Source organism: Micrasema longulum, unplaced genomic scaffold (genome assembly GCF_059751315.1).
Source record: "Micrasema longulum isolate JH-2025_06_02 unplaced genomic scaffold, ASM5975131v1 h1tg000326l, whole genome shotgun sequence".
NCBI lineage: Eukaryota > Metazoa > Arthropoda > Insecta > Trichoptera > Brachycentridae > Micrasema > Micrasema longulum.
The window spans coordinates 120,828-148,589 of record NW_028277530.1 but is presented as its reverse complement, the minus strand read 5'-3'; the positions used below and the strand labels follow the sequence as shown (position 1 = coordinate 148,589).

The 27,762-nt window shown below is 31.3% G+C and overlaps 2 protein-coding genes across 3 annotated transcripts; one reads left to right on the top strand and one right to left on the bottom strand.

The window, feature by feature from the left end:
• Positions 1 to 27,762, top strand: LOC148282461 (cytochrome P450 4g15-like). Its single transcript, XM_088225045.1, has 12 exons — positions 1 to 290; positions 1,247 to 1,444; positions 2,313 to 2,495; positions 4,673 to 4,742; positions 6,533 to 6,659; positions 8,334 to 8,499; positions 12,124 to 12,236; positions 15,229 to 15,466; positions 16,475 to 16,660; positions 16,735 to 16,884; positions 26,170 to 26,258; positions 27,664 to 27,762. Exons 1-12 carry the CDS (start codon positions 80 to 82, stop codon positions 27,760 to 27,762), a joined length of 1,830 nt encoding a protein of 609 aa, XP_088081171.1. The 5' UTR covers positions 1 to 79.
• Positions 16,952 to 21,919, bottom strand: LOC148282462 (uncharacterized). Of its 2 annotated transcripts, XM_088225042.1 has the most exons (8): positions 21,852 to 21,919; positions 18,763 to 18,906; positions 18,382 to 18,651; positions 17,965 to 18,304; positions 17,725 to 17,872; positions 17,508 to 17,652; positions 17,242 to 17,433; positions 16,952 to 17,157 (listed from the first exon to the last, which is right to left on the bottom strand). In XM_088225042.1, the coding sequence occupies exons 2-8, from the start codon at positions 18,839 to 18,841 to the stop codon at positions 17,024 to 17,026; spliced, it is 1,308 nt and encodes a 435-aa protein (XP_088081168.1). In that variant the 5' UTR covers positions 18,842 to 18,906; positions 21,852 to 21,919; the 3' UTR covers positions 16,952 to 17,023. The 2 variants fall into 2 exon arrangements, with proteins under 2 accessions (XP_088081168.1, XP_088081169.1); XM_088225043.1 differs by lacking the exons at positions 16,952 to 17,157; positions 17,508 to 17,652 and having other exon boundaries at positions 17,264 to 17,433.

Here is a 27,762-nt window from a genome sequence, read left to right as displayed (position 1 = left end):
GTATTCTTTTTACGTGTTTTATCGCCGCAAGCTCATTTCAGGGACAAGTAACTAAATTGAACTGAATGCTGTTTCTAAAATGTTCCTGTTCGCTGATATTACACCCGAGCAGTATTCCAGAGTGGAATCCAACGTGTGTTATGGCCTCATTATCAGCTTCCTGATCCTTTATGTCTGTCACTGGTGGCAGAAACAATCCAGGATCTTCCGCCTCGGCAACCTCATCCCGGGACCTCAGGAAGTACCATTCTTCGGAAACGCCCTGATCGTCCTGGGAAAGAAACCTTCAGGTAAGGATATTAGAACGAAAGGTCCGTTGATGTCTGTCAACGATCCAGATTCTCCTGAATTATTTTTTTGTGGTTTCCTCCTGTTGAAGCAAATGCGGAGAAGTTCCTTAACAAAGCCACAGCCGATTATCCCACCAGATCCTCACACTACGGTTAGAGAAGTTAGAAGTAACATATCTTTTGCAGTATATAATATAAGCTTTGTACATAATAAGCGAGGCAAAAATAACCGACTCCTATTTAAAAAAATGATATTAGAAACTTGAAGTCTAGGAATTAATACTTTCCTGATAACATAAAATGTATTCAATTAATCTAATCAATTTGTAAACATGACTTATTAAAGAATAAATTATGAATTATTAAAGCAATATTTTTTTCTAAAATTATAGTGTTTAATGTTTCATTTAAATCTTCTTCGTTTGAATTTATCTCTTTTTTTTATTTTTTATTTGATTTACAAAACTTCAATGTTTGTTCAAAGTTGGTTTGTTGTCAGCATCGTTTTCAAATGGTTAGCGTATTTGCCTACAATGCAAAAAGTCTCGTGTTCGATTCCGTACATGGTTATATAAAATATTTATTTAAAAATGTGTTTTTATGCAATAATATTTCACAATCCCTGGACTGGCACCTGAGGCGAAAGACTTTTTATCTTACCTTTATTTAACCAAAAAAATTCAGATACGCTGCGGTTGGTATACCAATTCAGTGCCCTATGCATCATTAGCTTTGAAAAGGGAATAATAAAAATAAAAATATTATTTTGTCATTTTTGATTTTTTTAAATCTTTTATTTAAACTACAAAAATGTTGTTTGTTCCTTTGTTATCATAATTATGTTATGTTTTAACGAATATGATCACTATTTCTTTTGCACAGGAATATTATGCATTGAATTAAACAATATTATATATTACACGATTTACAAATAAAAATAAATATTTATTTTGCAGAAGTCGTCGATAAACTAATGGAGATAAGCAGAGACTATGGTTCAGTTGGAAGAGCCTGGTTTGGTAACAAGTTGGCTGTATTCCTTATGGATCCTCGCGATATAGAAGTCATCCTCAGTAGTCATGTTCACATAGACAAATCTGATGAATACAAGTTCTTCCAACCTTGGCTGGGCGAAGGATTGCTTATTAGTACAGGTCAGTAAATATTGATTACATAATTCTAACACGGCATCATTTTATCATTAAGAATACTAAACAATTGTTTGGACAGTCCGTTGCTATTGAATTAGGTTTTCATTAACGCGCCAAATCGCAGTGTTAGAAACTTCCACTTATTAAGTTCCAATACTAATTTACTAATTACGCGTTTATTTTGTGTGCAATGTTTATTCAGCCAGGTCTTTTGGTTTAAAATTGTAATTACTTCTGTATTGTTTTTTCTTTGTATTAACATATCATTTCATCTTTATTTTTGTATTTTCCGAAAAAATAAGCATGTTTTTTTTTTATCTTTGTGAATTTTCATCTTAATTTACTTTGTTTTTTAAAGCCATTTGGGCGTATTTGTAAATATAATAATGTAAGTGAATATAAATAAATAGAAATATAATGAAAGTGATTATTTCTACATTGTACATAAAATTGATGTCACGAATACTATTAGAAATCTTACAAACAGTTTTGATTTACGTCACATAATTATTATATGCTTTTAAAAAAATGCCACAAAAAGAAATAAAAAAATAATGAAAATGAAACAATTAAGAAAGAAAGCATTAACCACGGTAACAAAAATTCTTTAAAAAAATACAAAATCTTTAAAAGTACTCAACAAAAGTCAACATATGATTTTTTTCGCAAACATAAGTACGCAGATTACTTAAACCCGACAATGCTGTGTCATAAATCCTAAAAATGCCAAGATGTATCTAGTTTTCCATATCTGTTGTGATAATATGTGTAAATTCATCAAATGAATTTATTATTCTCTGATTATAATTTGCTGAGATTTTGTATGAAAAAGTACTTGTGGCCCTTGTATATTAAAACAATATTTTTTTAGGAGAAAAGTGGAGATCACATCGAAAAATTATTGCTCCTACTTTTCATCTGAATATCCTGAAGTCCTTTATGGGAGTATTCAACAGCAATAGTCGAGCTTTGTGTGAGCGGCTCAAGACAGAAGTTGGCAAAACTTTTGACATTCACGACAACCTCAGCGCTGTTACTGTGGACATTTTGCTTGGTAGGTATTCCAAAATTTTGTATCATTGAAAACATTATGTCCACTCGAAAGGCATGAAATTTTTGGTAAAAAACATATGTACTGTAGAAATTTAATATTTACAACCAAAATACTATTCTTTATAAAATAAGAAATAAAACATCGTTCCATTAAAAAGGGTTTGATTTTAAATGTTCCAAATGTTTTTAAAACGATTATTGAAGGAATAATTTTACCCAGAATTAAAGGCAAAATAGCGCAAAGTTTATATGGTTTAAAAAACTTGTATTTCTTTTTGAAAATATGTAATGTTATACAAAATTTTAAAAAGAATAGAAAATAATTGTTTTCATTTAATTTACTTTATTTTTTTGATGGTGGAATTGGGGATTCCTAAAAAGCTAATAAGACTCACTAAAATGAAAATGTCTAAAACACAATGATTGGTAAAGGTTCAAAACAACAAATCGGATCCATTCCAGACGTACAACGCTCTAAGGCAAGGTGATGCACTGGCATGCCTGTTGTTTATTATTGCTCTTGAAAAATCCATAAGAGTTGCAGAAGAAGAAACAACAGGTATTTTTAGAAAGATCACCCAGATATTAGCCTTTAAAGATGACCTAGACTTAATCTCCAGAACTGTCCCGGGATTAAAATATGATTTCTTAAAACTTGAAATGGCTGCAAAAGACATGGGTCTTAAAATAAGTACATCTAAGACTATATATATTTGCGAGAAAGTCACAAATAAACTATGTACAATAGGCAATTGACGTTGGGTCACACCACATAGAAAATGTCAATTCCTTTGAATATTTATGTACTGAAATGACTAATGATAACAATTATAGTACCGAGATTAGAGCACGGATATCGGCAGCAAACAGATGTAATTATGGCTTGTTTAAACATCTGGGATCCAAATTGCTCACTCGAAAAACTAAGACCATTATTTATAAAACTCTCCTCAGACCGGTCATAACATATGGTGCCAAATGCTGGGTTATGACCAAAAGAGATGAAAATATGGTATTAATATTCGAAAAAAAATTATTAAGGAAGATATTTGATGCTATCAACCAAAACGGAGTGTGAAGGAGACGGTTTAATCATAAATTATAGGCACTGTATTGTGAACCTAACATTGCGCAATTCATCAAAATAAGAAGATTACAATGGTTGGGCCATGTGCACAGAATGAATGATAACCGTACCCCGAAAAATATTCTTTATACCACTCCGGAAGGCAGACGAAGCAGAAGCAGACCAAAATTAAATGGCTGGATAATGTGAAAAGTGACATTAGAGTGATTGGCCTGATGAACTGGAGAAGAGCCGCGGGGTGCAAGGACGAATGGAGACAAATTTTGGAGGAGGCCAGGGCCCACAACGGGCTGTAGCGCAACTAATGATGATTATTTTTTAATGGAGCAATTTTAAAAGAACGGCGTTTGAAAATGGCAAAATCTTACAATTTGCTTACTTTTTATCACATTACAGCCTTAAAAGAACTTTCAATTTTTGTCGATGTATTCAGGTATATCTTGAGATCAGACGTATCGGTATTCAGAATTGCTAAATCTACTATATATGGGACCTACATTGTATTATAAGCCAGGAACACCGACTGTACCTTTAATTAACAAATATTTCAATCGTTCAACAATGTTGAATTCCTTGTATTTATAGAGACTCCTTCAGAACACTTACTTATGTTGCGGGGACCATTACTTTTGCAAAACATTTGGGCATAACCAAAAGACAAGAACTTTAAAATAAAGATTTATTAATCTTACTAAACACTTTGAAACGCAATGCTGATAATAGGATGATTAAAAAAAATCTTAAATATTTGAATCCCGGCAAAGCTGAATTTAAAAATAAAATCAAATCCGTTGTAGGTTCTACAATATTTCTGACTGATTATTTACCATTTATACATACATAGATCAAATAACGCTCAGAAAATAAACGATATGTTATGGCTATGAACTTAATGTTTTACAATAAATTTTATATTTGGAACAATAACTTTGTGGTTTTATAAATATGAGCCACATTGTTTTTAAACGCTTTTTTTTTCTACTTACCGGTTTCAAAGCTATACAAGCTTCTTTATCAAGTATGAATTCTCATCACAAAAAATATTTTTTAATTTTTTTATGGTTTTGAAAATAGAATTTACCGATTTTCAGAAACGGCGATGGGTATAAATAAAACTTCACAGGAAAGTGGAGGATTTGACTATGCAATGGCAGTAATGAAGTAAGTAAATATACCAAAAACATTTCAATTGGTCAGTGATATTTCTTGGTAAAAGTTCATTATAATTCATAATATATATTTGTTTAATGAAAGATAAGTTGGCACCATTAGTTTCATCGACCAATAACCGATTTTGTTACTCTCGCCACTCTCGACATCGTCAGACTGGTATGATTTTTAAAAAGTTGAAGGTATATATAATATAACGTACTTATTTTAGGTAGTTACAGATAAGTACAAATAAAATTTAAACACCTAGTTTCCTAATTATAACTTAACTAATAACTCAAATAAAAAAATATAAAAAAATATTTCAAAAACAAAACATAAAATTCAGACGCTTTCCGATGACACTCTATCTACCTATATGGATGTTTGTTTTTAACGAAAATCATCGCCATCCCACGTAATGATGCGATGAACACAGCATCCCTAATCTCTTTTGACAACTCATTAAACATCAAGTCCTTTATGATACAGATTGTTTTGAGTTGTATATATTATGTAAGCTGCGAAATTTTAATATGTGTGGGGGAGGGGGTTTAAAAGTAGTTAAATGTGTTTTTCTTAGTGTATTTTTAGTAAATAATTATTTTTATTTTAAGATTGAATATCGTCACCTTAACTATGATACTTCTAACTCCACAAAGGGTCAAAAATGATATTTTGGCTATGTGCGTGTAAAACTTGTGTGGATATTTGTAAACTGCTTCGTTATTTTTTGAAAAACATATCGAAAAGAACCTCACTACCATTCGCCTTTTTCTCTCCACTGCTGGATAAGGGTCTTTGCTAGCGGCTATCGAAACAATGACATCGACCCATCTTTTTTATGGTCTTCTAACACCTCTTTTGTTTGCCTATGATCTTTATTATTTTGGATATCCACCTTTCATCATTTTGTCTCGCCAAATGTCCTGCCCACTACTATGCCGTTTTAAATTTGCTGCACGATCCATGATATCTACGATTCCTGTTCAACGCCTCAATTATTCACTTCTTATTCTCTCTCTTAGACATACATCGAGCATTTGTCATTCCATGGATTGTTTCGTGCATTTTAATTTCTGGCTACGTTTTTGTGTCACATACTCGTACATAGTTTCTAGTCCGTATGCCTTCACTGGCAACATACATGATTCATTGACTTGACTATGTATTTGATATTGAGGTTAAGTATTAAAGCAAATTACTTTATTTATGTAGCTAAGACTCTATCCGAGTTAAATTAATTACTATGGCGCTCCAAACGCGCTAGTGAAAGCTTTCCTTGTTTCATGACATATATACAAAAACCAAAAATGTCACCGATATGGATATTCGCTTATAAGCGGAATGGGGAATGTTGTAGAATTCTACATAAAAGTGGCCACTTGAACCCAACCTATGACAGGTCATAAGCCCTGTAAACGCTCGAATATCCATAATCTTGAAACAAAAATTCTACCCATCTCTGTAGTGATATAAATAATAATATACCTACTCCCCCTTGGGATAAAACCCAGAATTGTGTGTGTATAAATATGTAAATATATATACACATACCAAAAATAGTATTGTGGAAATATTTAGGTGACTTTTTACAAAACGAAGCTCTGCAAAATCACCAATTATTATTATTTATTAAAACAATCGTTATAAAAATATTATACTTATATCGTACCAAATGTGAAAATATGGACATAATAACATTTTTTTTTGTTTATTTTTTATTACGGCTATTTACAACTATTCATGTCCCGACTAAAAAAATATTAAAACTAAACATTTTATTACAATTGTTATTTTAGGATGTGTGATATAATCCACCAGAGACATTACAAATTTTGGCTACGTCCAAATATTATTTTCAACATGACATCATTTGCCGAACAACAAAAGAAACTTCTCAGCGTCATTCATGGATTGACGAACAGGGTAAAGTATAGATACTTAGTAAAAAATGCATTAATGTGGTCACAATCTTGATTTTAATTATATTTGCAATAGCCTGTTAATTTTTGCTATGCAATCAAGCGAAAAAAGGGAATTTAAAAAACATACTCACTTATTAAGAAGCCTAAATTTAATTTTATCGTTTATTTGTATCACGTTTATCGTTTCACTCGTACCTTATTTAGAAGATATTATAATTATGTCGAGAAACTCTTGGTACTGTTTTTTTTTCAACAAATTAATTTACGATGAAAATGGTGGTTAAAGTCCCAGATACCGACTCTAATCTATAAATGTGAAGTACAGAATTTCAAAATCAAGTATTATACATAAATGAAAATAGTAAATGAAGTTAAAATTATATCTTTCGAGCAAATGTGCGGTAAAACTAACTACAATATATGCACAAATGAGATGTTGCAGATGATAACAGAAAATGAGAATGACTGAGAAAGACACGACATGAACAATTCAATACGTAGTTGATGGTTGAAATGTCAAAAGTCCGTATAATCGGCGTGCGTGCATGATAATATGTAAAAAATATTAGAATGATAATATAATATTGTGGCGTTCTATTATCTTAGCCTACCGCTACGGGGAAACGACGCACTTGATGGTTTATTTGTTTCACAATGGTATTTGATTTAAAGAACTTCACTTTGAATAAAGAATAGGGAAATATCACATAATACGGATATCGATAAAAATATATATGAAATGGATTTAGAATAATTAATTGTATTTTCAAAATCAATTTGGATATTGTGGAGAAATGTTTTCATATATAACTTTTTTTTAATATATAAAAAAAACTATGTCACTAGAAAAACGAGACCTGTTTGGCATTCATAATTTTCGCGTCAAGATTCGTGACATTAATTTGAACGGTTAGGAACAAAGTTAAAAAATAACATTATATGACGTATTAGGGGCGTGGCCAATGCAATGACCGTTTTTGTGGGCATTAAAAATTTTAAATTAAAAAAAATAAAAAATTCTACTAATAAGTAAAAAAAAAAATTTTTTACTAGACAGTATTTCATTTACCCGTATTACTTTAAAAATGTAAAAAAAACGTAATAATTCCATATTGTATTTATTTAACAATTTTAAAATGTAGAGGTTTTTTGTTTCAGGTCTCGACTAGCTTGGAAATTCCTTTGTTTAGGCAGGACCTTCTTTTTTACATGTTTTTTTTTATTATTGATGGTTAAAAAAATCAGATAATAATAATATCATAAAATTAAATATAAATTAGAAAATAAACCGATAATAATAAAAATTTATGGATAAATATGAATTTGAAAATATAATATTTATAATTTAAAAATGTAAATACTAATAATAATAGGAAAATTTTAACAAATATAAATTACAAAGCATAAAAATAATATATAATAATAAAAAAATAAGAAGATATTTCACAATTAAAACCTAGTCAATTTTTAGTCATAGAAATAATTTACGGTATGTAAAAAGATCTACTCCTTATCCACCTGCTATTATTAAAAGTAACAACAGATTAGAGTCATTGTAATGTTTTATTTTGAACCTAAACAGTGTTTTTAAAATGTCCGCATCAGGTGAAACAATAATCTTTATTGATGCCTGTTTCTAATTCAACAAATATAGCCTAGTATTTCCATATTTTAGGTGCTGCGGAGAAAGAAAAGCGAATATAAATTACAGACTAAAAGTAATAATGAGACTAAAGAACAATTAATCAAATTAAAAAAAGAACCACCAATATCAAACACTCAGAATGACCCAATTAAGGGATTTAAAGATGACATTGATGAAATTGATGAAAATGACGTAGGTAAGAAAAAATTTGTAATGAGTTGCACCTAACAATATAAGTCACATATTATTACACCTGACACTAACTAAATAAAATAGAAGTTATGTGACTCATAAATATTTATTTTATGCATTTGACTGACAAAACTTGTACTGTACTTTTTTATATCAAAAAGGTACTTGTCTGATTAATATAATCCGTTGATTCATTCTTAACTCTTGTATGGCTGTGATGTCACACTCGTGGACATGCGATACAAGACTTGATATGTCTTTCTTATTTTTTTTAAATGATTAAGTTACATTTTTTATAATCTTTAAATTGACATTTTCACACTGGATTTAAAAAGTAAAAGTTGTATAACTATACTCGATTTTAATACAAAAAATATTTAACCTTATAATATAAGAAATCAAACATTGATTTGATTCTACTAAACACTTCATTTTATTTTTACAAATACAAAAAATATAAAAATAAAAATTCCGTGACAATTGTTGTTGTTTTTATATTTGTAAAAATAAAATAAAGTGTTCAGTAGTCTCAAATCAGTGTTTGATTTCTAATATGATAAGTTGAAATATGGAGTTCTACAAAATAAGCACCAAATCAATCAAAAATATTTAACCTTACTACCCGAAGAATGATGTCCGCAAATACAGCAACACATCTGTATTAAAGAGAGCGCGAATATAGAACATATAACAAAAAAGACAGAGACACTGTTTTGTAGCCACCGTAGCCGGTGTTGTGTGAAACAAATTTAGTCAGTTGTTGACATTGATAAAGGACGCATGCGTGAATTATGAGCGGCGATTAACGATTTATATTTTTTTTGCTACAACAGGGCTAAATTTTATGTTTATTTTTATAAATTATGGAAAAAGAATTATTAAACTATTTGTCTCCACGTTTTTTTTTCATATTTCTGAGCTTTAGAATATTCCATCTTTTGCTTGTGGTAAAGCGATGTTACATTTCCGCACGTAAAGGGATTGTTTACCACAGTCTTTTAAGAGTTAGAAAAAGCAAGCGCAAACAGTTATTCGGCGATTTTTCTTAGAACTGTATAATAATCATGGTATATTAATGTAATGATACCCCATACTTAAATATTTCCTAGAATAGATTGAGTTTCTATATGGAAATTTCTTGGTGGAATCGTATTTTAACAATAATAAGTTTTTTTTTTTTTAAGTTGTCACAACTAAAAAACGTATTCTTCTTATTATTATTTCCACAAATTGAATTACATTTAATGCATTTTTCAGTAATGCCGTGCAATTGTGAAATCGTGCAATTGTGTTCATTATATTTTATTGAATAAGCACCCTTCAAATAATTTTGTATCGTGTTTAACGATATGAGAAATAAAAATATTTTAGTTTGGAACACAAATCCCTTAAATGGGTGCATCCACTATAACAATGAAAATTTATAAACGTATAAATATTGGAACGCTCTCAAGGATATAATATTTCCTTCAACATTGTTAGAAAATAACGAATGTTGCATCCAATTGGGAAAGAACTACTTTGACAAGTTTACGAAAAAGGGATAATTTGTGTAGTTATCATAACAATAATTATAAGTGAAGGTAACGGAGTTCTATCATTAATTCAAAACAAGAACAAAAGAACGTGCATAAAAATGTGCATACAATTTTTTTAAAGGGTATTGTTATAAAAATACGTTTTTTTTTTATTAAGAAAATGCAAATTCAACGATTGAACAAAAAAATCTATCCTTGTCTACAAACATTTGGAGATACTTGAAATATTTTCGATATAACTAACTGGTGTAAAAAGAAGTAAATTTTTTAGACGTGAAATGATAAAGCTCAATGAAATCATTTAGCCAGATGAATCTAACCCACTTCGATAAACGTTTGAGCTCTTTTACAAAACTTCTTCACAAAAGTCAACAGATTCAAGAGTTGAGAATTTGTGAATGTTTAAGCACAGGCAGAATGGTGAATGTTAGTATTCAAAGTAGCCACTTAAACTAGCCAATGACATGTTATAAGCCCTGTAAATGCCTAGACTTCTATATTTTCTTCTAAAAAAAATTTACCCATCTGTTGCAATGAATTTCAATATGGCGATACATGCATGTTTTACTTGTTAAAAAAAATATATATCCACTTACAAATATATTTTTATATAATATGTAATAGTCGGCGTCGTAGTATACTGGTCAGCGCGTTTGCCTACCAAGCAAGAGGTCTCGGGTTGGATTCGTGACATGGTTGATACGAAAGGTTTTATTTAAAAAAGTGTGTTTAGAATATAATATTTCACAGTCCCTAGACTGGCACCTGAAACGTAAGACTGTCAACTTACCTTCAAGAAACAAAAAAATATCAAGATAAGCTGCGATTGGTGTACCAATGCAGTGCCCTATCCACGATTAAGTGCGGAAACGAGAATTATGATGTAATATAATGTTTACTACGTAATAATTTTAATTGTTTTTGATAAATACCACAGAAGTTAATTTAAAGATGGCTATCAAAGCGTTACGAAACATATATGAAAACTGACATATTACAACAGAGATGAAGAACATTTCAGATAAGGTAATAGAGAAGTTTAGGCATCTACTGGGAATATGACCTGTAATTAGCTGGTTTAAGTGGCCACTTTACACACTGTGTAACATTCACCATTCTGCCTATATTTGATCTTGATTGAACATCTATATTCCTTCAATTCTTTCATTTGCTGATGTTTGTGAAGTTAAAGAGAAACCAAAAACCAGCCATTGACAGGTCATAAGCCCTGTAGATACCTAGACTTCCATATAACCTTCTCTTAAATGTTCTTCATCTCTGTTGTAATATGTTCATTCATGTACATTCACCATTCTGCCCATATTTGAACATCTATATCCCTTCAATTCTTTCATCTTTTAATGTTTGTTAAGTTAAATAGCTGAAACTTTTATTAATGCGGATGAGATTCGTGTAATTGAATTATATCACCTACATACTAGGCAACGCCTGAATTTTTCATACTTTTTCATATTCTATACTTTACTTTATCCACAAAAATTTGGACAAACTCAAAATATTGTTGATGTATAAAAACCATTCAAATAGGCAGTAAAAACTATATTTCCCTTTGAGGATAAAAAACATGAGTCCACTTTTTGCCGTTTTGAAGTTAAACGTGGAGAAATTATCGCAATAAGCTATTTTATGAGTGAACAAAACACAAAAGTCCACTTTTGTCGTAATATTTTTTTTTTACGTTGAAATAAAATTCTTTTAATCCATAAAACATCACTACTCCCAGATTCGCTATTATAATATGTACCATTATTGTCAAAATAATCGTTTTTTACTATAGAAAATTCTTTAAAGATTAAAATTATCTCATTTGGTTTAAAAGTTATCATGTTTAAAAAATATCAAAATCTTGTTTTCTGAACATTTCATTCAATGTGACTCCCGTGGTTTGATACAATCGAGGGGTCTCAATTGCTGAAAAAAATAATAAAAATGCATTTCATCATTAACTCGAAACCGTCGAATGAATTCATGCAATAATAATAATCGCAATTTCTTCTCGTGCGTAAACAAAAACCGAGGAAAATATTTGTCCAAATGACATAACTTAAAACATTATATTACTTTGGCAGGTGAAAAAAGGAGGCTCGCTTTTCTGGACCTCATGATTGAAGCATCCCAAAATGGCACTGCGGATATAACAGACTATGAAATTAAAGAAGAAGTTGACACAATAATGTTTGAGGTAGGTAATAAAATTTCTCGCAGGAAATAAGGAAAAGAACCCTTAAATACCTGGCGGCATTTTTGCTTTTTTAAATGCCTCAAAGTAAGCGCGCATCACTCTTATTTATTGTACCGGGAGATCTCGGATCTTAAACTGCTTCAAAAGGAGTTTATTAAATTAAAAAATAAATTATGTTTTTTTTTATCTTGCCGTAACATATTGATGTCCTTCATTTAATTTAAGGACTTTTTTATTTCATCCATTGTGAATTCAAAATCTTAGATATAACACATTCAACATTCCGATTGAAGAGCTTAACTATAAATGTTAAATGAAGCAGTTAAATTAAAAATTTATGAGTGATTTTATGTATTAGTGATATAATTTTACTTGTTTTACTGTTTATGCTATGATACATTGCCTCTGTTACTTCAATACTTTTTATATTTATACCCTTTATTTATTGTTAATTTGCTGCATAAATATGGTATAATTTCTTATTTAATTTTTATTTATTATTTCCTTATTTTCTGCTGATTTTTTTTTTGTATCTACATTTTTTATACTGTATTCAAGTGTTTTGTTTCATTATAATTGTTTTTCAATATTATTTTATTCTTTGTCAAAGGCGTAAGCCGTCGAAATAAATAAATACATACACACATTCATTACACATAGATCTCACAATATTATTATATCGTTATATATGCGATGCCAGACAATTTTAATGAATTTTTGATGAATGGGTATTTCAATATTTTTTTACTCTCTCACAAAAGCCTACCAATACTGTGCGAAAAAGACAACTGCACGTTGGACTAACTTTGCCGAACTAAAATCGACAAAATCAATATTTTGCTGTCCTGTTTTCCGCCCCCTAAAACTTCGCCGATTTGCCTATTTTTTAAAGAAAGAGTTTTAAAATAAGTTTTTTTTTGTGTCAGTACATTTTTCGTTTTTCAAAACTATATATCATATTTGTATACTGTACGTCCGAAGACGGCAAATAAAACTGTGCGCTTTTTTGGGTTTTTGGGTGGTCCGAGCTCCCATAAGAAACAATTTATCAAGAAGGTTAAACAATGGAGACACGCCAATGGTCAATATCTATAGTGTGTTTAAAAATAACTGCTCTAGTGCTATAATCCAGGGAGGAATTACGGGAATACGTCTGTCTGAAGATAAGTGAGACCGCGTTTTCTCCTAAATTTTAGTTTTAGGTAATTTTTCTTCAAAGCAGATACAATTTATATTTATTTTGAAATTCATAAGTAAAAAATCATTTCATTTAAATAATAAAAAGCACATTTTAATATAAAATCAATTAGAAAAGACACAATTAAATAATAAAAACATATGAAAAAAATATATTAGTACCTGTAATAAACACACGTAGTTATTTTTCTTTTATTTCAATGAAATAATACGTATTCAATTAATATATTTAAAATTACTTAATTTCTTATAGTACTAATATTTTTTTTAAACTAATTTATAAAATAAATGCCTATGTGAATTTCGTATATTCTTTTTTATCATTTTAAGATATTCCATCTGACCGATGCAATGGTCTTCAGCAGGTTATTGAATAATTTTGGGATAACGCAATTTAATAATAGTTTATCAAAATTATGTGTCATTCGGAAACTGATTAACTAATTGACTAATTAATCTAGTGTAGTAAAAACAGGGGAGGCGCTATGGCGCAATTAGTTAGATGGCCAATTGTGAAGCTGGCGTCGTGGGTTCGATTCCCGACAGTCGCAAGAAAAAATCCAAGGAAGTTTTTCCCCATTAATTTGGTGTATTTTTCATGACAACATACCATGTCCTCTCTTTTTCACTTGCTGACAATCCTCTGAAATAGAGGCTTAGAAGGTTATTCATTTTATTATTTAAAAATATGGGACACAATTTTTTCCGTTCCGGAGCAGCAATCAAGTCTCAAAATTATTTTACCCGCAGAACGCCACAAAATTTAAAATATAACTTCACCCGTCTGTATCGCATCGTAGATCCTATTCTGCAGTATATATTATTTTTTTGAGGGAGAAAACTCACCTTCACCCTCAGCTGTAATAGACTTCTAGGCTGGTGGCCGTATTATCTCGTATATTTACATACCGGTTTTTATTTAAAAACCGTTTTCTCGTGCCACGAGAGTGGTTCAGAATAGCACCCTTGGAGGACTCCCTGTCAGCTACGCTATTTTAACGAATTTACTTTCTACGCACATTTTTTTCCCTAGGGCAGAAAAGTGCGTGCAATCAATAAATATATACGATTTCTCTACCCTAGTCTCCCTTAATGCCTCCGTTACAACTTTATTGAAAAAAATAATATATTTGTAAATAAAATATCGCAAATATACACAAAGTTATCAAAGATTATTTTATTTTTATTTATTTATTCAACTTTTTGTGCATAATTCTAATTGTACATTTGCGGGCTTATTGTCAAATAACAATTTCTAACAACCAAACAATAAAATAAAAGTTTCGTTTTTGTAGTTGTCGCAAAACATATTCAACAGAAAATAAAAATAAAAAGCTAAAGATATACAAAAATAGAAATAATTGTATGTGTTTTTAAATAACCTTAAATCAATACTATTATTCAATGAGGTAAAAGAATAAAGAGGAAAGAGGAAAGGGGGAGAGATTAAGAAGAGAAAAGATGTGTTTCTTGAGACGTGATTTAAACAGAGATACTATAGTAACATCTCTGATAGTGGATGAGAGATGATTCCACAGTCGAGCCGCATGGACACTTTTTGAGTTAGAGAATAAAGAGGAATTGTGGGTGGGTATTAAGAGGGTGCTTTGAGAATTAGAATAAAGAGGCAAAGCATGAACTGATGAGCGTTGAAATTTTTCACATCATGATATAGAAAATGCGAATCAAAATACATTTAGATATGAGAGTTTTTTTAAAAGTAATTTATATATATATATTTATAAACTTAAAAGTTAGCCTTAGTTAGTATAAAATAATTGTTTATTTTTTACAGGGTCACGATACCACTGCAGCAGGTTCAAGTTTCGTCCTCTGTCTCCTGGGAATCCATCAGGATATCCAAGCCAAGGTGTACCGAGAACTTTATGACATATTCGGCACATCAGACAGACCAGTTACCTTCCAGGACACCCTAGAGATGAAGTATCTCGAAAGAGTGATCTTAGAAACTTTAAGGTTATATCCTCCAGTTCCTGTGATAGCCAGAAAACTCTACCAAGATGTTACCTTAGGTGATAAATAGGTCTAGACATAAAATATTTACATCTGGGTCAAGTTTAATTAAAATCGGTATAGCAATAACCGTGTTCGAGATAAATCCCGTATTGGACAATACTTCAAGTTTAATGTTTTTTTCTTTATCAACAATGTCCATTTTTAAGGGATTTTAAGTCAAGAGTATTGAATAGGGTTATCTTTTAAATATCAAGGATATTTAATTTCTCTAATTTAAATTTAATCCTGGTATATGTGTCTCCGTCGATTCATTAAATGCCAGGATTCACCTGAATGGCTAGGCCGTTGGTTGAATTAATTAAGGTAACTTAACGTTCAATGTGTTGGCAGGTTGAAAGCTAGCCCTTTGGAAACGGCCGAACCAAAAGCCGCCTGGTTAGGTTAAGTTTAATATTAATTTTTTTACTTAACTTATTAAGTTAAAGATTAATTATAAGGTTAAGTTAAGGATTAAGTTGACTAAAAAATCTTTTTTTAAATTATTTCACTTAACCAAACTATCCTTATTTCACTTACTTCTTCACATAACAAAATAAATTAATTAATAATTAATAAAAAAATAATACTATTATTTTTGCTGTATCAAAATCAGAGAAGCTCACCAACGTTCAACCCTTTGGTTTAACGTTCATTCAACCAACGGCCTAGCCATTCAGTTGAATGCCAGCATTTAATGAAAAAAATAGCCACTAAACCATTTGGCGGCACCATATGGACCACACTTTAATACAACTCTCATGGTCCTGTTCTGAGTAACTGGATTTTTTTCTAGGAAAAAGGACAATAGTGCATTGTGCAAATGTGGCATTACATTTTTTTTTATTCATGTTACATTTAATTGAGACACCAATCCCAACTCCATGGAGTCCTTTGTTGAGTTGATTGGAATACTAATTTACTTTAATTTATTAACTGAAATTTACTTTTTTTCTTAATAATTATTCATTTTTATTAGCTATTTACCAATCAGAATTAATTAATTTGATTAATGTTTTCTGTTCTAGCTTCTAAAAATCTTGTTTTGCCGAATGGAACGACAGTAATTATTGCCACATTAAAAATGCACAGAGATGCTAATGTATTCCCGAATCCTCTTGTGTTTGATCCTGATAACTTCCTACCCGAAAGGACTCAGGATAGACACTTTTACAGCTACATTCCATTTAGCGCAGGACCCAGGAGTTGCGTTGGTAATGAAAACAGTCATTTCTTGAATTTATTTCATATTCATTTTCAGACCATCTTATGTATTTATTTTTTGCAGGGAGGAAATACGCTATGCTGAAGCTAAAAGTATTGCTTTCAATAGTCCTGAGGAATTATAGAATCTTATCAGATCTCACAGAAAAAGATTTCAAACTACAGGCGGATATTATCTTGAAACGGCAAGATGGATTCAGCATCCAAATAGAACATCGAGAAAAACACATTTAATAAAAGATTATTTTTTAAATAAGAAGAATACTTTATTTTTGGTCACATCTCACATATTTTCATAATAAATTTATATTTTTATTATATTTGTATGTTCACTGGTCATCTGTATCTACTCTTCAATTCATTACTTTTTTTTTCTTAAAATACTCATAAATTATCTCTGCTGCCCAAGGAACTGTACATAACAGTGAACAGATGGTTAAAGCGTTTAAGGTAAATACGTTATCTTTAGTAATGTCACTCAAATACCCTAAAAAAAGAACATGTTAGTTACCATCAAAATTATTAAACCGTCAGTGGAATTAGCAATGAATTTCTTTTAAGTCAAACTTACCAATCAAAGGACTCAAAATCAAAGATATCATTCCTGAAACTAGCATGAAGAGGCCATATGCAGCCGGAAATCGAGAAGGACCACTATAGTCAGCAAACGTCAAAGGAACATTAACATGCAACCAATTTCTAAAGAATCCCAGTCCTCCAGTCAAAATCAGCAGTTCATAAAATCCAGTAAAATAAACGAATGCTGCAATTAAATTTTTATTTTAAAAATATATGAAAAGTCATATTAAACATTATCGGAAATCCATAAAAACTCACCAATACGGAAACAGACAATAAAAAGATTTCCAATAAAGAAAACATTTCTGCTCTTCAAATTAAAATAAAAACTTATGACGACAAATGCGGTTCTTGATACTAGATCGGTAGCAGCGCCAGCGGTGATACAATAAGCGACTTCTGCCTAAAAATGTGCGAAACTACCATAAAACAAAAATACATTTTTATTATCAAACCACAAAGTTCTTTTACAGACCTTATCAAAACCATAAGAGCTGAGCATCATTGGTTCCAAAGTAAAGAACGTAGCATCAGAAAATGTCGCCATGGTTATCCCAAAACAGATGTTTGCATAAACTGGATCCTTCAGCAAACTCAGATTTAAGTAGTCAATCAAAACCGTCCTATAAACAAATTATATATTATGTATTAAGACATTAAAACTCAAATGTTAAAATCTATTAATACGTTTTAGCAAAAAGTTTTTATTTGTTACCATTTCCCATCTTTAGATGGCACAACCTCAGTTGCAATAACGTTACTAGTCCAGTTTCCAAGACTTTGTAGTGAAGATGCCTTTGCCAAGTTGTTTTCAAAAACATCATTGCTAACTAGTGATATTTTTCTCATTACTGGAACGAGAGAAGATTTCCTCTCCACATTCACACTGAGTATGGATCCTTTATTTTCCATTAGCAATTTTAAATCTAATGACTTATGGATTAGAGGGTCTCTTGCTGATCTATTATTATCTTTGGCACAATCAGTGACATTATAATTAAATTTATTTAATGCATGATGAGAATTATCGTTTATACCACTCAGTTTTCTGATCGCTAGAATAAAACATTCTTATTTCGATTAACCATATTCTAAAATGGAAAGTAAGTTGCAAGGTTATATAGGTACGTACTCAGTTTGTTTATCTTTTTCTTGGTGTTTGGGCAATCAATAGGACGCATTACTGCAATTCCCGGTATGAGGTTTAAATTAATTGCAAACAATAATGCCAGAGTTCCTCTAAACCCATACTCTTCCATCATCAGTTCGATTGCCATCGGAAAGACCATAGCAGCTATTCCGATAATGACAGATGAGACGCTCATCATAACAGCGCGCTTTTTTGTGAAATATTGGTTAAAACTTGTAAGACTTATAGGAATCATAATACCAAAACCAAGAGCTAAAAGCAAAAGATATCTCACTAAAATTTTATACCTTAAGTATTTAGCTGTCAAATATTAAAGTAAATAATAAAATCAAAAATAAACACAATAAATATGTTATTTGTAACCTTGGACAAATCCATTAGCAAATACAAAAGTGGCCATTGAATTCACAAAAATGGCTAAAAACGATCCTATCGAGAACATAAATGCTCCTAACAATCCAACTTGTCTTAGAGAGAAACGTTTGAGGGCACATGTTGTCAGTAAACCTGAAAAAAAAGTGTGTAATTACTCGTAAAGGTTTTACAAATTAAAATATGGGAAAAAGTTCAAGGAAAACGATAGCTGGATAGGAAGGAGCTTTCCTGACTAAGGAACATGCACGACTAGACCAGGTTCGGTGTAGGGGAGTTGTTCCAGCTACTAAAGCATCTTGACCAATACAGGCAGGATATTGGTGCAATTCGTGGCACATGATGGAGTCAACGTCTGAACACGGGCATTCCACCAAAAGAAGAAGAAGAATAACTCATACTAAAATGTTGGACTTTTCGTCCCTTGTGAGTTTGAAAAATACTGTAATCTTTACGAATTCATTACTCCTATCATTGCGCCATTTCGACCGGGATAGGCAGATAGGATGGACTGCCACGCGCGTACGGATGCCACTGACGTACATTCTTAGCTTCTTCCAGATTTATTTATTTATACAAATTGGCATACATGTCCCACGGTTGCGTGTGCTTTTGACATGACCAGGCTTAAGATCTTGGTTAATCTGACTATGCCACGTCTTCCTTGGTCGTTCTCGTACTACGTAACCGTTCATTCTCACCATAAATATTTTTTAAACCATTTTTTCATCATCCATTATTTTAACTGACAAAAATATATCCCAGTGACCCTTTCTTAATCTTATCAATTATACCTGTCTTGGATTTGCACTCTCACCTGATTTCATCATTCGTAACCCGGTCATACATATATATCCCACACATTCGTCTAAGTAATCGACCACATTCACTCTGCTTTTATTCTTACTCTGCTAGTTCCGTGCACTTGCATACATAAGTATTGGGAATAAAACTCCGTTTTGCACTGCCAGTCTCCCTTTGATTGACATATTTTTATTAACAATAACTGTGCTTAGTGTGCCATTCATTTTGTTTACCGCATTCAGTCTCCTTTCAACATCTTTTCTAGCCTTCCATCACTTGAAAACATGCTTACCAGATACACAAATTCACACAAATCACAATTAATTAATTATTTTATTATTATACTATCCTACCAATTTACCAATAATTGAACTTCCAAATATGATATCTAAATTATTATTATTATTTTATTTTATTCAGAAAACATACACACACAAATAAGTATTAAAAACAACATTTTTTTAACATAAAAAGACCAATTAAGTTTTCATAAATTAAAAAGATATAAACATTAAATGTGACAAAGAAATAAAAAATAAATATTATCTATGAAATTTATTGCAGCAGACGGGTAAAAAAATTATGAGAAAGAAATATGGAAGACTTTCTTTCAAATAAATGGTATCCATAAATATTGTGAGTGAAATCTGTAAAGCATTTGAACTAGAAAATCTGTGAACTAGAAAAAAAACACATTTGTTTCATATCCCTTTCAGACTTGTTGAAATTTAAATTTTTTTAAGACTTTTATGAGACAAAAAAAATATTTGAAAAATCCGGAAAATCCAGTTTCTGAAAAACCCACCCTCACGATCGTGCTGGTCAGGACTATAGTCATACAAATAAAAGTAATCTTACATATCTTTAAGTCTTAAAAATAATTTAAATAAAACCAACTGTATAGTGAAAAATATCAGACATTTAATTTAAAACATTAAAAAATTTCAAAATGATTTGTTTTTTTGTGTGAAACATTTTAAAGCAGTGCTTATTGCGTGAAAGGCAAAGGTATATTTTGCACTTTTCACATTTTATTTTTGTTCAGTTTTTACAATTTTCCAAACAACAAATTCTTGGGGAAGTTATTTCATCGTCAAACACTGCCAAGTGATCATAGCCATCGTACCTTAGATTTGGAATAGGCAGATTGTATAAATTTTATGATGATTGAATACGATATTCTCATCATTCTCATTATCTTCACTCATCTCATGAGCCCTGCGCTTTCGTTCTGGGGTTTTCGTTAGGGCTTCTCCAATTTCTAAACAGAAAGCCAATAAATCTAGGGGTTTTTTATTTTCTTTCTTTGAGCGTCTCAACAGTACAACATCCAGAAGTTTAACAAAACTAGGTCAAAAAATGGTACGATGGTCTTCTGTGTCCATTTTTTTTATATTCAAGTACGATGGTACTCAATTTACTGGTTACATATATCCACACCCCCCATTAGTTTATTGTATTTTTTATCACTTGTGGAGCCTGTATGTTTACGTGTACCTTGGTTGGCTTGTGTCGCCTTTTGACTGTTGAAACAGGTTCAACTCCAGTACAGTTCGAGGCCATCACAACGGATTTCGTGTCTCGCCATTTGACGCAAACAATATCGTCACAAACTGGTTGCTGGAAATCTCCCTGTCGCATAAGCTTGTTCGCTTTTAGTTTAATACCTCTTAGGCGGTTAACCATGATTGTGCCAGTTCCGTAAATGCCAATAGTATTTAATCTTTTCAGGAGAGGAATAATTGTGAAATACCTATCAAAAAAGAGACAGCTATTTCTCTATTTCGTCCTATCTGCTAATAAGTTAAGGATATTTTCCACAAGGTCATCGTCCTCATTTTCTGCACTTGATCAGTCCATCTCTGAAATGTTTCCGTCTCCAATCACATTCAGAACAAAATCGTCGAATCCTTCCTCATCTGGTGCTGCTTCATTGACAGCATCTCATGAAAATAATAATTATTGTTATGAATAGTTTATACATAAATTTATGTAAAGCATTAAAATCATTTAATATACGGAATAAATGATTAAAAAAACTACAAATACACGTAGAAAATATCAAAATATGTCATTACTCTATAAATATTGTAATGTCAGATGTACGTCCCCGCCCGCACGCTCGTGCTAGTGTAAATGCTGTCGTAAATAACTGTCACAATTACAAATACTTTTTTTGAAAACTAATTAACCACTTAAATGCATATGTAAACTACACTAATTACATGGCACATTACTTAAATAATGAATGTTTATATTTTTTATAAAATACTTACGTGACAGAGTTCGACCTCCAACACGGCGCGACGTGACATTTGATAGCTGACACTGACACCCCTAGCGATATATTTTTGAAACTAATTCCTTTAGAGTTTTAGATTTTAGAGTAATGAGGAAGTTCAGTGGTTTTTTATTTGTTAAAATAGACTATTGAACTAAGTCAAAAATATAATTTTTAATTTTTATATATCGTATTATCAGCGCTACGCTTTTTTAAAGTTTTGTATTTTTGAAATAACTCCGCGTGTAACGTCAGAGGTTCATTTCCGCTTATTCTCATTCAGTTCTTCCCATTGGTCCAGAAACGACAAGCAGACCGGAAATCTTCCATAGCTCTCAGATCATAGGTTGATTCACATGAACCAGTGACGTCATGCAAAGTAGTGCGTTTTTATCAAAATATTTTTTACTATTTTTTTCGTATATTTTCAAGAAACTTTGCCCCACAATTTAATGCTTTAATTTTTACCCCGCGCAAGAAAACATTTTTTGTATCTAATTTCCTGTAGGGCTGAAGTTCCTCCATGAGGACTGTGGACCCGCACGGTGAATATCGGCTCGGTATATGGCGAAAATTGTAAAGCGTTCTCGAGATTTAAATTTTTTTATCGACTCGCACGATCGTGTTAGCCGGGTCTGAAAAGGATATTGTATTTTTAAGAATAAAACTGCCTAATCCAATACCTGTAAATGAAACTGCAGCATTGAATACTCCAAATACAATTGTCATGGGAGTTGATCCATGTCCCAAATCATCTAAAAAGTCGTTAAATAGTAATCCAGCTGAAGACATAGGAGCAATAGTGACTATCTGAAAACATGATTAATCATCATCATTCCCTTCCCGCACCTAATGGTGCATAGGGCACTGCATTGGCACACTAATCGCAGCGTATCTTGATCATTTTTGTTATACGATGGTAAGATAGTCCGTCCTTCGCTTCAGGTACCAGTCCAGGGACTATGAAATGTTCTAGTGTGAAAACACCCTTTTAAATAAATGTTTTATATCAATCATGCCGGTAATCGAACCCGAGACCTCTTTAATTGTAGGCAAACGCGCTGACTACTACACCACAAGGCCGACATATGAAGCTGAAAACATGATGAATTATTTTAATAATATTTGCTGAATACTTCATGAATAGTTTATGAATCTTCCCTATTGCTGCCCTCCGGTAAAAATCCTGAAAAATGAAATCAAATGAAGTTAAGTTTAAGTCGGCCTCGTTTCGAAGTGGTTGACAGATCGCTCTATCGTTCTTGAGGTCCTGAGTTCGATTTCTAGCAGGATGGACGTGAAATATTGATTGAAAACATTTTTGAGAAGGGAATATGGGAGTCTAGGCATTTACAGGGCTTATGACCTGTCATTGGCTGGATTAAGTGGCTACTTTACACACTGTGATATGGACATACTCAAAACATTGTGAAATATTGGTTTCAAATGTTGTTTGTTCTGCAATATTTCATTGTTCCTGGACTGGCATATGAAGTGTGAGACTGATAACCTTACCTTTATGGAACAGGTGATCTGCATGTGGAGGGGAAAATAAATTAAATTTTAAAAAGATTTATGCCGGCCGCGTTCAGGTCAAAGGCTTCAAACCGCAATAATAAAAAAAGGAGATTCAGTATTTCAAATATGTGCGTAGGTCTAATACACTTTACAGAAAAAGGATTTAAACCACAAACATCTATTGACTTAAATCCTTTTGCCAAGATGTGTATAATGACCTATGCAATACATTTAAAATAATGAAACCGCTTTTTTCCCGAATTGTGGTTTGGCGCCTTTGACTTGAACATTGTTTAATATAATATGTATATATGAGGAGCAAACATTTAGAAAGCGATTTGACCAAATTTGAAATAAAAATAGGTTCATTTTGAATATTGATAATTTTACTATATTGGTTTATTTTAATCTATGTGAAAAGGCCACACTATTCATTCAAAATGTGTTTTTCTTAATTTTTATAGCGCTATATTTATGTGACAAATCATTTTTAGATTTGCTCCTCATATAGGTAAATAAAATACATACGTCAAATATTTTAAAATTTGTACTCACAAACACAATAGAAAATCCTATACACACAATATAACCCCACCCTCCTTCAGTTTCATCAATACTTCCTTCACCCAGGGACACATTTTTACCGTCAGTTCCTCCACCAATTTTCATCGTACAACTAATGTCAATGAAAGATCATCACTGCACAAAATTTTATTACATATACTTACTACTAACCTCCTATTATGGATAATTAACAACAGAGATATGAGTACACCTGTATTAGGTATCTCAAAACAAACCAGTTAATTTTTAGGTAAAGGTTGAAACTAGTTTAATTATGATTTTCATATTTTTATTGATAGTGAAATATGTATAATAAAGGTGTTTTTTGTTCTTCAGTTTCAATCCTGGGTATCGGTGAGCAGTAAAGCAATACATTTTTTCCTCCACTCGGCCTGATCTTCAGCGATCCTTAATTAATTGCCAAATTACAATGAAAGTTTAAATTATTGAATATATAAATTCATCGATGGGAATATTGTTCCCCGGTAGTTTTGCCGTCCAGTTCGAAATCTACTCTTCAATACATATTTGATACTCATTTTATAGCATGGTTATTTAAGACTAATTAAAAATGGCCTTACAGAAATGCCATAAACTTCGACCATAGTTCATACTATCGCTAAACTGACATCATTCTAAATAGAAAGAGGGATCATCCTGCAATAATAATTAAGAAACACTGCTACTAGTTTATGGTATCCTTTTCTTATTCATACAGTTCTGTGTGTGGAATAGAACCCTTGGAAGAGTATTTGAACTCAATAGCTACTCTCGGGTAAAAATCGCAAAAAGGGAAATCGATTGGAGATAATTATACCTTGTAGTATAATGGATTGCATTTGCACATCATTCTTCAGGTCCCAGGTTCTACACTGTAATATTTTACTATGCCTGAGTTGCAATTACAAACGCTATCTTCATCGATACATATATCATTAATTGTAGTGCTTTCACACTCGAGATGATGTACTTAACTTTTCTACTATCTCTATCTACCTCGGTGTGGCAAATTTTGATCTATCGACATTTCAATATGTGTTTTCATTACGTCATAAGCAACAAATAGGTGGCGCAGAAACTTAACTCTGTGTTTCAATGCTAAATTAAAATTAAAGATTTTTTTTTTGGTATTTTAAATAGGCTTCTGTGATAAATAGTGGCGCCTTCAAAATTATTTACAATTTAACTGAATTGCAATTAAAGCAAAATGTGTTTGCTTGAATATTATTTTTATATGACATTGGACAATTCTCAAAATGGTATGCTTAACTTTTCGTCTATCTCTATCTACCTATCTACATATTACAAAGCTGGCTCTATCCATAAGTCGATATGTGCTTTCATGAAGATAGGAAAAAATTCAATAATCATATTTATTTTTCTTACTGGCGTAAGCAATGCAAGTATGAAAGTAGCAGCCATATTCTGTATGTACAATGTTTGAGGTATTCAACAATGACATCCAGATAATTCCCTAATACATAATTATAAAAATGTTTTCCATGAAACATAAGAGATAATATACTTAAACGTAATTTCTGATGACATAATGTATAAATTTGTTTAATTGCAGTCATTAGAGACAATAGTGTAATCATCTGACATTCATTAAATGATGCATTAAACGCCCCCAATAATGATTGGAAATACTTTACATATTAAAGACAATCAACATACTCATAACACGTCTCTAGAACATAATAATAGGTATGTATTGGAATGTCATTTTTTATCTTTCAAAAATAAATTCTATTCTTTTGTAATTTCTTATACATATCATCTGTGAAACTATCAATTGATTTTTTTGGCAGGAACACCTAAAAAACATTCTGTTAATACATTACTTACGATTTTAATCAACGACTAGACGACAGCGGATAGAGTATCAGAAAAGCTATAATTACTTACAGTAAAAATACCAATAATGTAAAACCAACGGCTCTAAGTCCTTATAACAAATATACTGATGTAATACATTTTCAAGGAAGACCAACACCTCATTGGCTTCAGCGGAGTTCTGCACTCCAGTGCTAACCTGCACGTTGAGTGTCTTTACTGCAGGAACTCAGCTTAGTCTTCAGAATACAGATATCCTGGAGACCAGTGGCTCATGGGAATTACCCGAGACTCATGTGGAGATCCGAATGCAAGAGCACCAATAGAGGTTTCCATTGCAGGAACTCCACTCCCTCTCCGAGATCCAGAGAACTGTGGTCTCCGGGAAAGGCCACCTAGACAAAAGGTCCCTAGCGTAACCGAGTGCTATAACAAACTGAGTATTATCGTCCAGCTACAAAAGGACACAAATCGCCACTTATGGGTATTTAAAATTCAGTACATAAATTTAAAAACTTATGCATCTAAGACAAACATACTAATTGAATAGTACGCATTGTCAGTTTTGATTGGCTTTGATCTTTGAATGAGCCATAAACTGCCCTTGTCAAAACAATAAATAAAAATAAGTAGCAATGTGAAAGATTTGTATTTTTAATTATAATGGGTTTTTTTGGCATCCTAAAGCGTAAGACTGTTTCGTTATCTTCACGTAGCAGATGATTGTAATATGGAGCATTAATGTTTGGGACCTTTTTTGTACTATGTTGTTAACATAATTAAAATCATTACTACCAAATGAATTATAGTTAAAACCAATACTAATAATAATAAAAATTTAAATATAATTTACAAAGTATTAAAAAAATAATATGTTATTAACGAATCACATAATGAAATATTTTACAGACATCAAATAGGAAAGGTTAAAAAAAAACAAACAAATCGAAAATGTATTTTTTATTCAGAAACAATAAATTGTCATACACACTCGTAAGTACAATATGTATTCATATTGAATATGTCAAAGTACTGCCATTCCTACAATTATGTAGATATGAGAAGTTATCATTGATAACTAATTCATGTTACCATGTACATGCACAAGATATAAATATTTACAATACCTACATAAAAATTATACTTATAATAATTGTGTACCATAAAATATTGGTTTCTAAAATATATTTCTTAGTTTACACTTTATTATCTTCCACAGTCAAAGATTTGTGTTGCAATGTAGGAATAAGTTTTTGAATTAATCCATCTTTGATAAGAATTTTGAAAGTACACCATTCTTAACGTAGTTGTCGCTCCAACCAATGATATCTAATTAAATAAGACATGTTACAAGAGCGTAATAGATGGCATTTCAATTTGCCTTCCTTGCATCTCTTTCTCGCATAAATATTTGCATGTATTGGGTGTTAACATAAGTTGTGTCTGTTTTTTTCCTAATTGAAAAATGAACACCAAAAGTAAAACAAAATGGTAAAGGTTGTTCGTCATTCAAAAGAAGAAGATATTGTGTATGCTTTCACATTATAGAATTTTAAATTATTTTATTACAAGGCTTCAAAATGAAATGTCAAGTAGACGAAAGTGAGCATTTTCTACACTTCCTTTTGTTCACATTCGATCGAAAGAATAAAGCTGTCAAAGCTGCTAGCAATATCCGTGCAGTGTACGGTGAAGATGCTATGTAATACATATACACATGTAATACAATAATATTGACTAATTTGTTAAAAAATAATGAAGGAGAATACATTATTGTCTTATTTGTTGTAATTTTTTTTTTTGGTTGTGTCCTCTTGTTATATTCCTTTGGAAAAAATGGACACAACTTATGTTAACACCCGATATATATATTTGAAAAAATATTTCAGAATGTTATATATTCAGTGAAAACCAGAATTTTTGCAACCATTAAAGTGTCTTTACCGGATGCTGATCACGTGTGCCGTGTGCGATATGCTAGAGGCTAG

What these genes read in the sequence shown, in the direction of transcription:
- LOC148282461 (XM_088225045.1), top strand. Translation starts at nt 80, where the DNA reads ATGTTCCTGTTCGCTGATATTACACCCGAGCAGTATTCCAGAGTGGAA. An exon ending in TATGCAATGGCAGTAATGAA is followed by an intron (nt 4,743 to 6,532) that starts GTAAGTAAATAT and finishes TTGTTATTTTAG; the next exon opens with GATGTGTGATATAATCCACC. An exon ending in CTACCAAGATGTTACCTTAG is followed by an intron (nt 15,467 to 16,474) that starts GTGATAAATAGG and finishes TTTCTGTTCTAG; the next exon opens with CTTCTAAAAATCTTGTTTTG.
- LOC148282462 (XM_088225042.1), bottom strand. Translation starts at nt 18,841, where the DNA reads ATGTTCTCGATAGGATCGTTTTTAGCCATTTTTGTGAATTCAATGGCC. An exon ending in GAAAAAGATAAACAAACTGA is followed by an intron (nt 18,305 to 18,381) that starts GTACGTACCTAT and finishes GTTTTATTCTAG; the next exon opens with CGATCAGAAAACTGAGTGGT. An exon ending in GCTCTTATGGTTTTGATAAG is followed by an intron (nt 17,653 to 17,724) that starts GTCTGTAAAAGA and finishes GCACATTTTTAG; the next exon opens with GCAGAAGTCGCTTATTGTAT.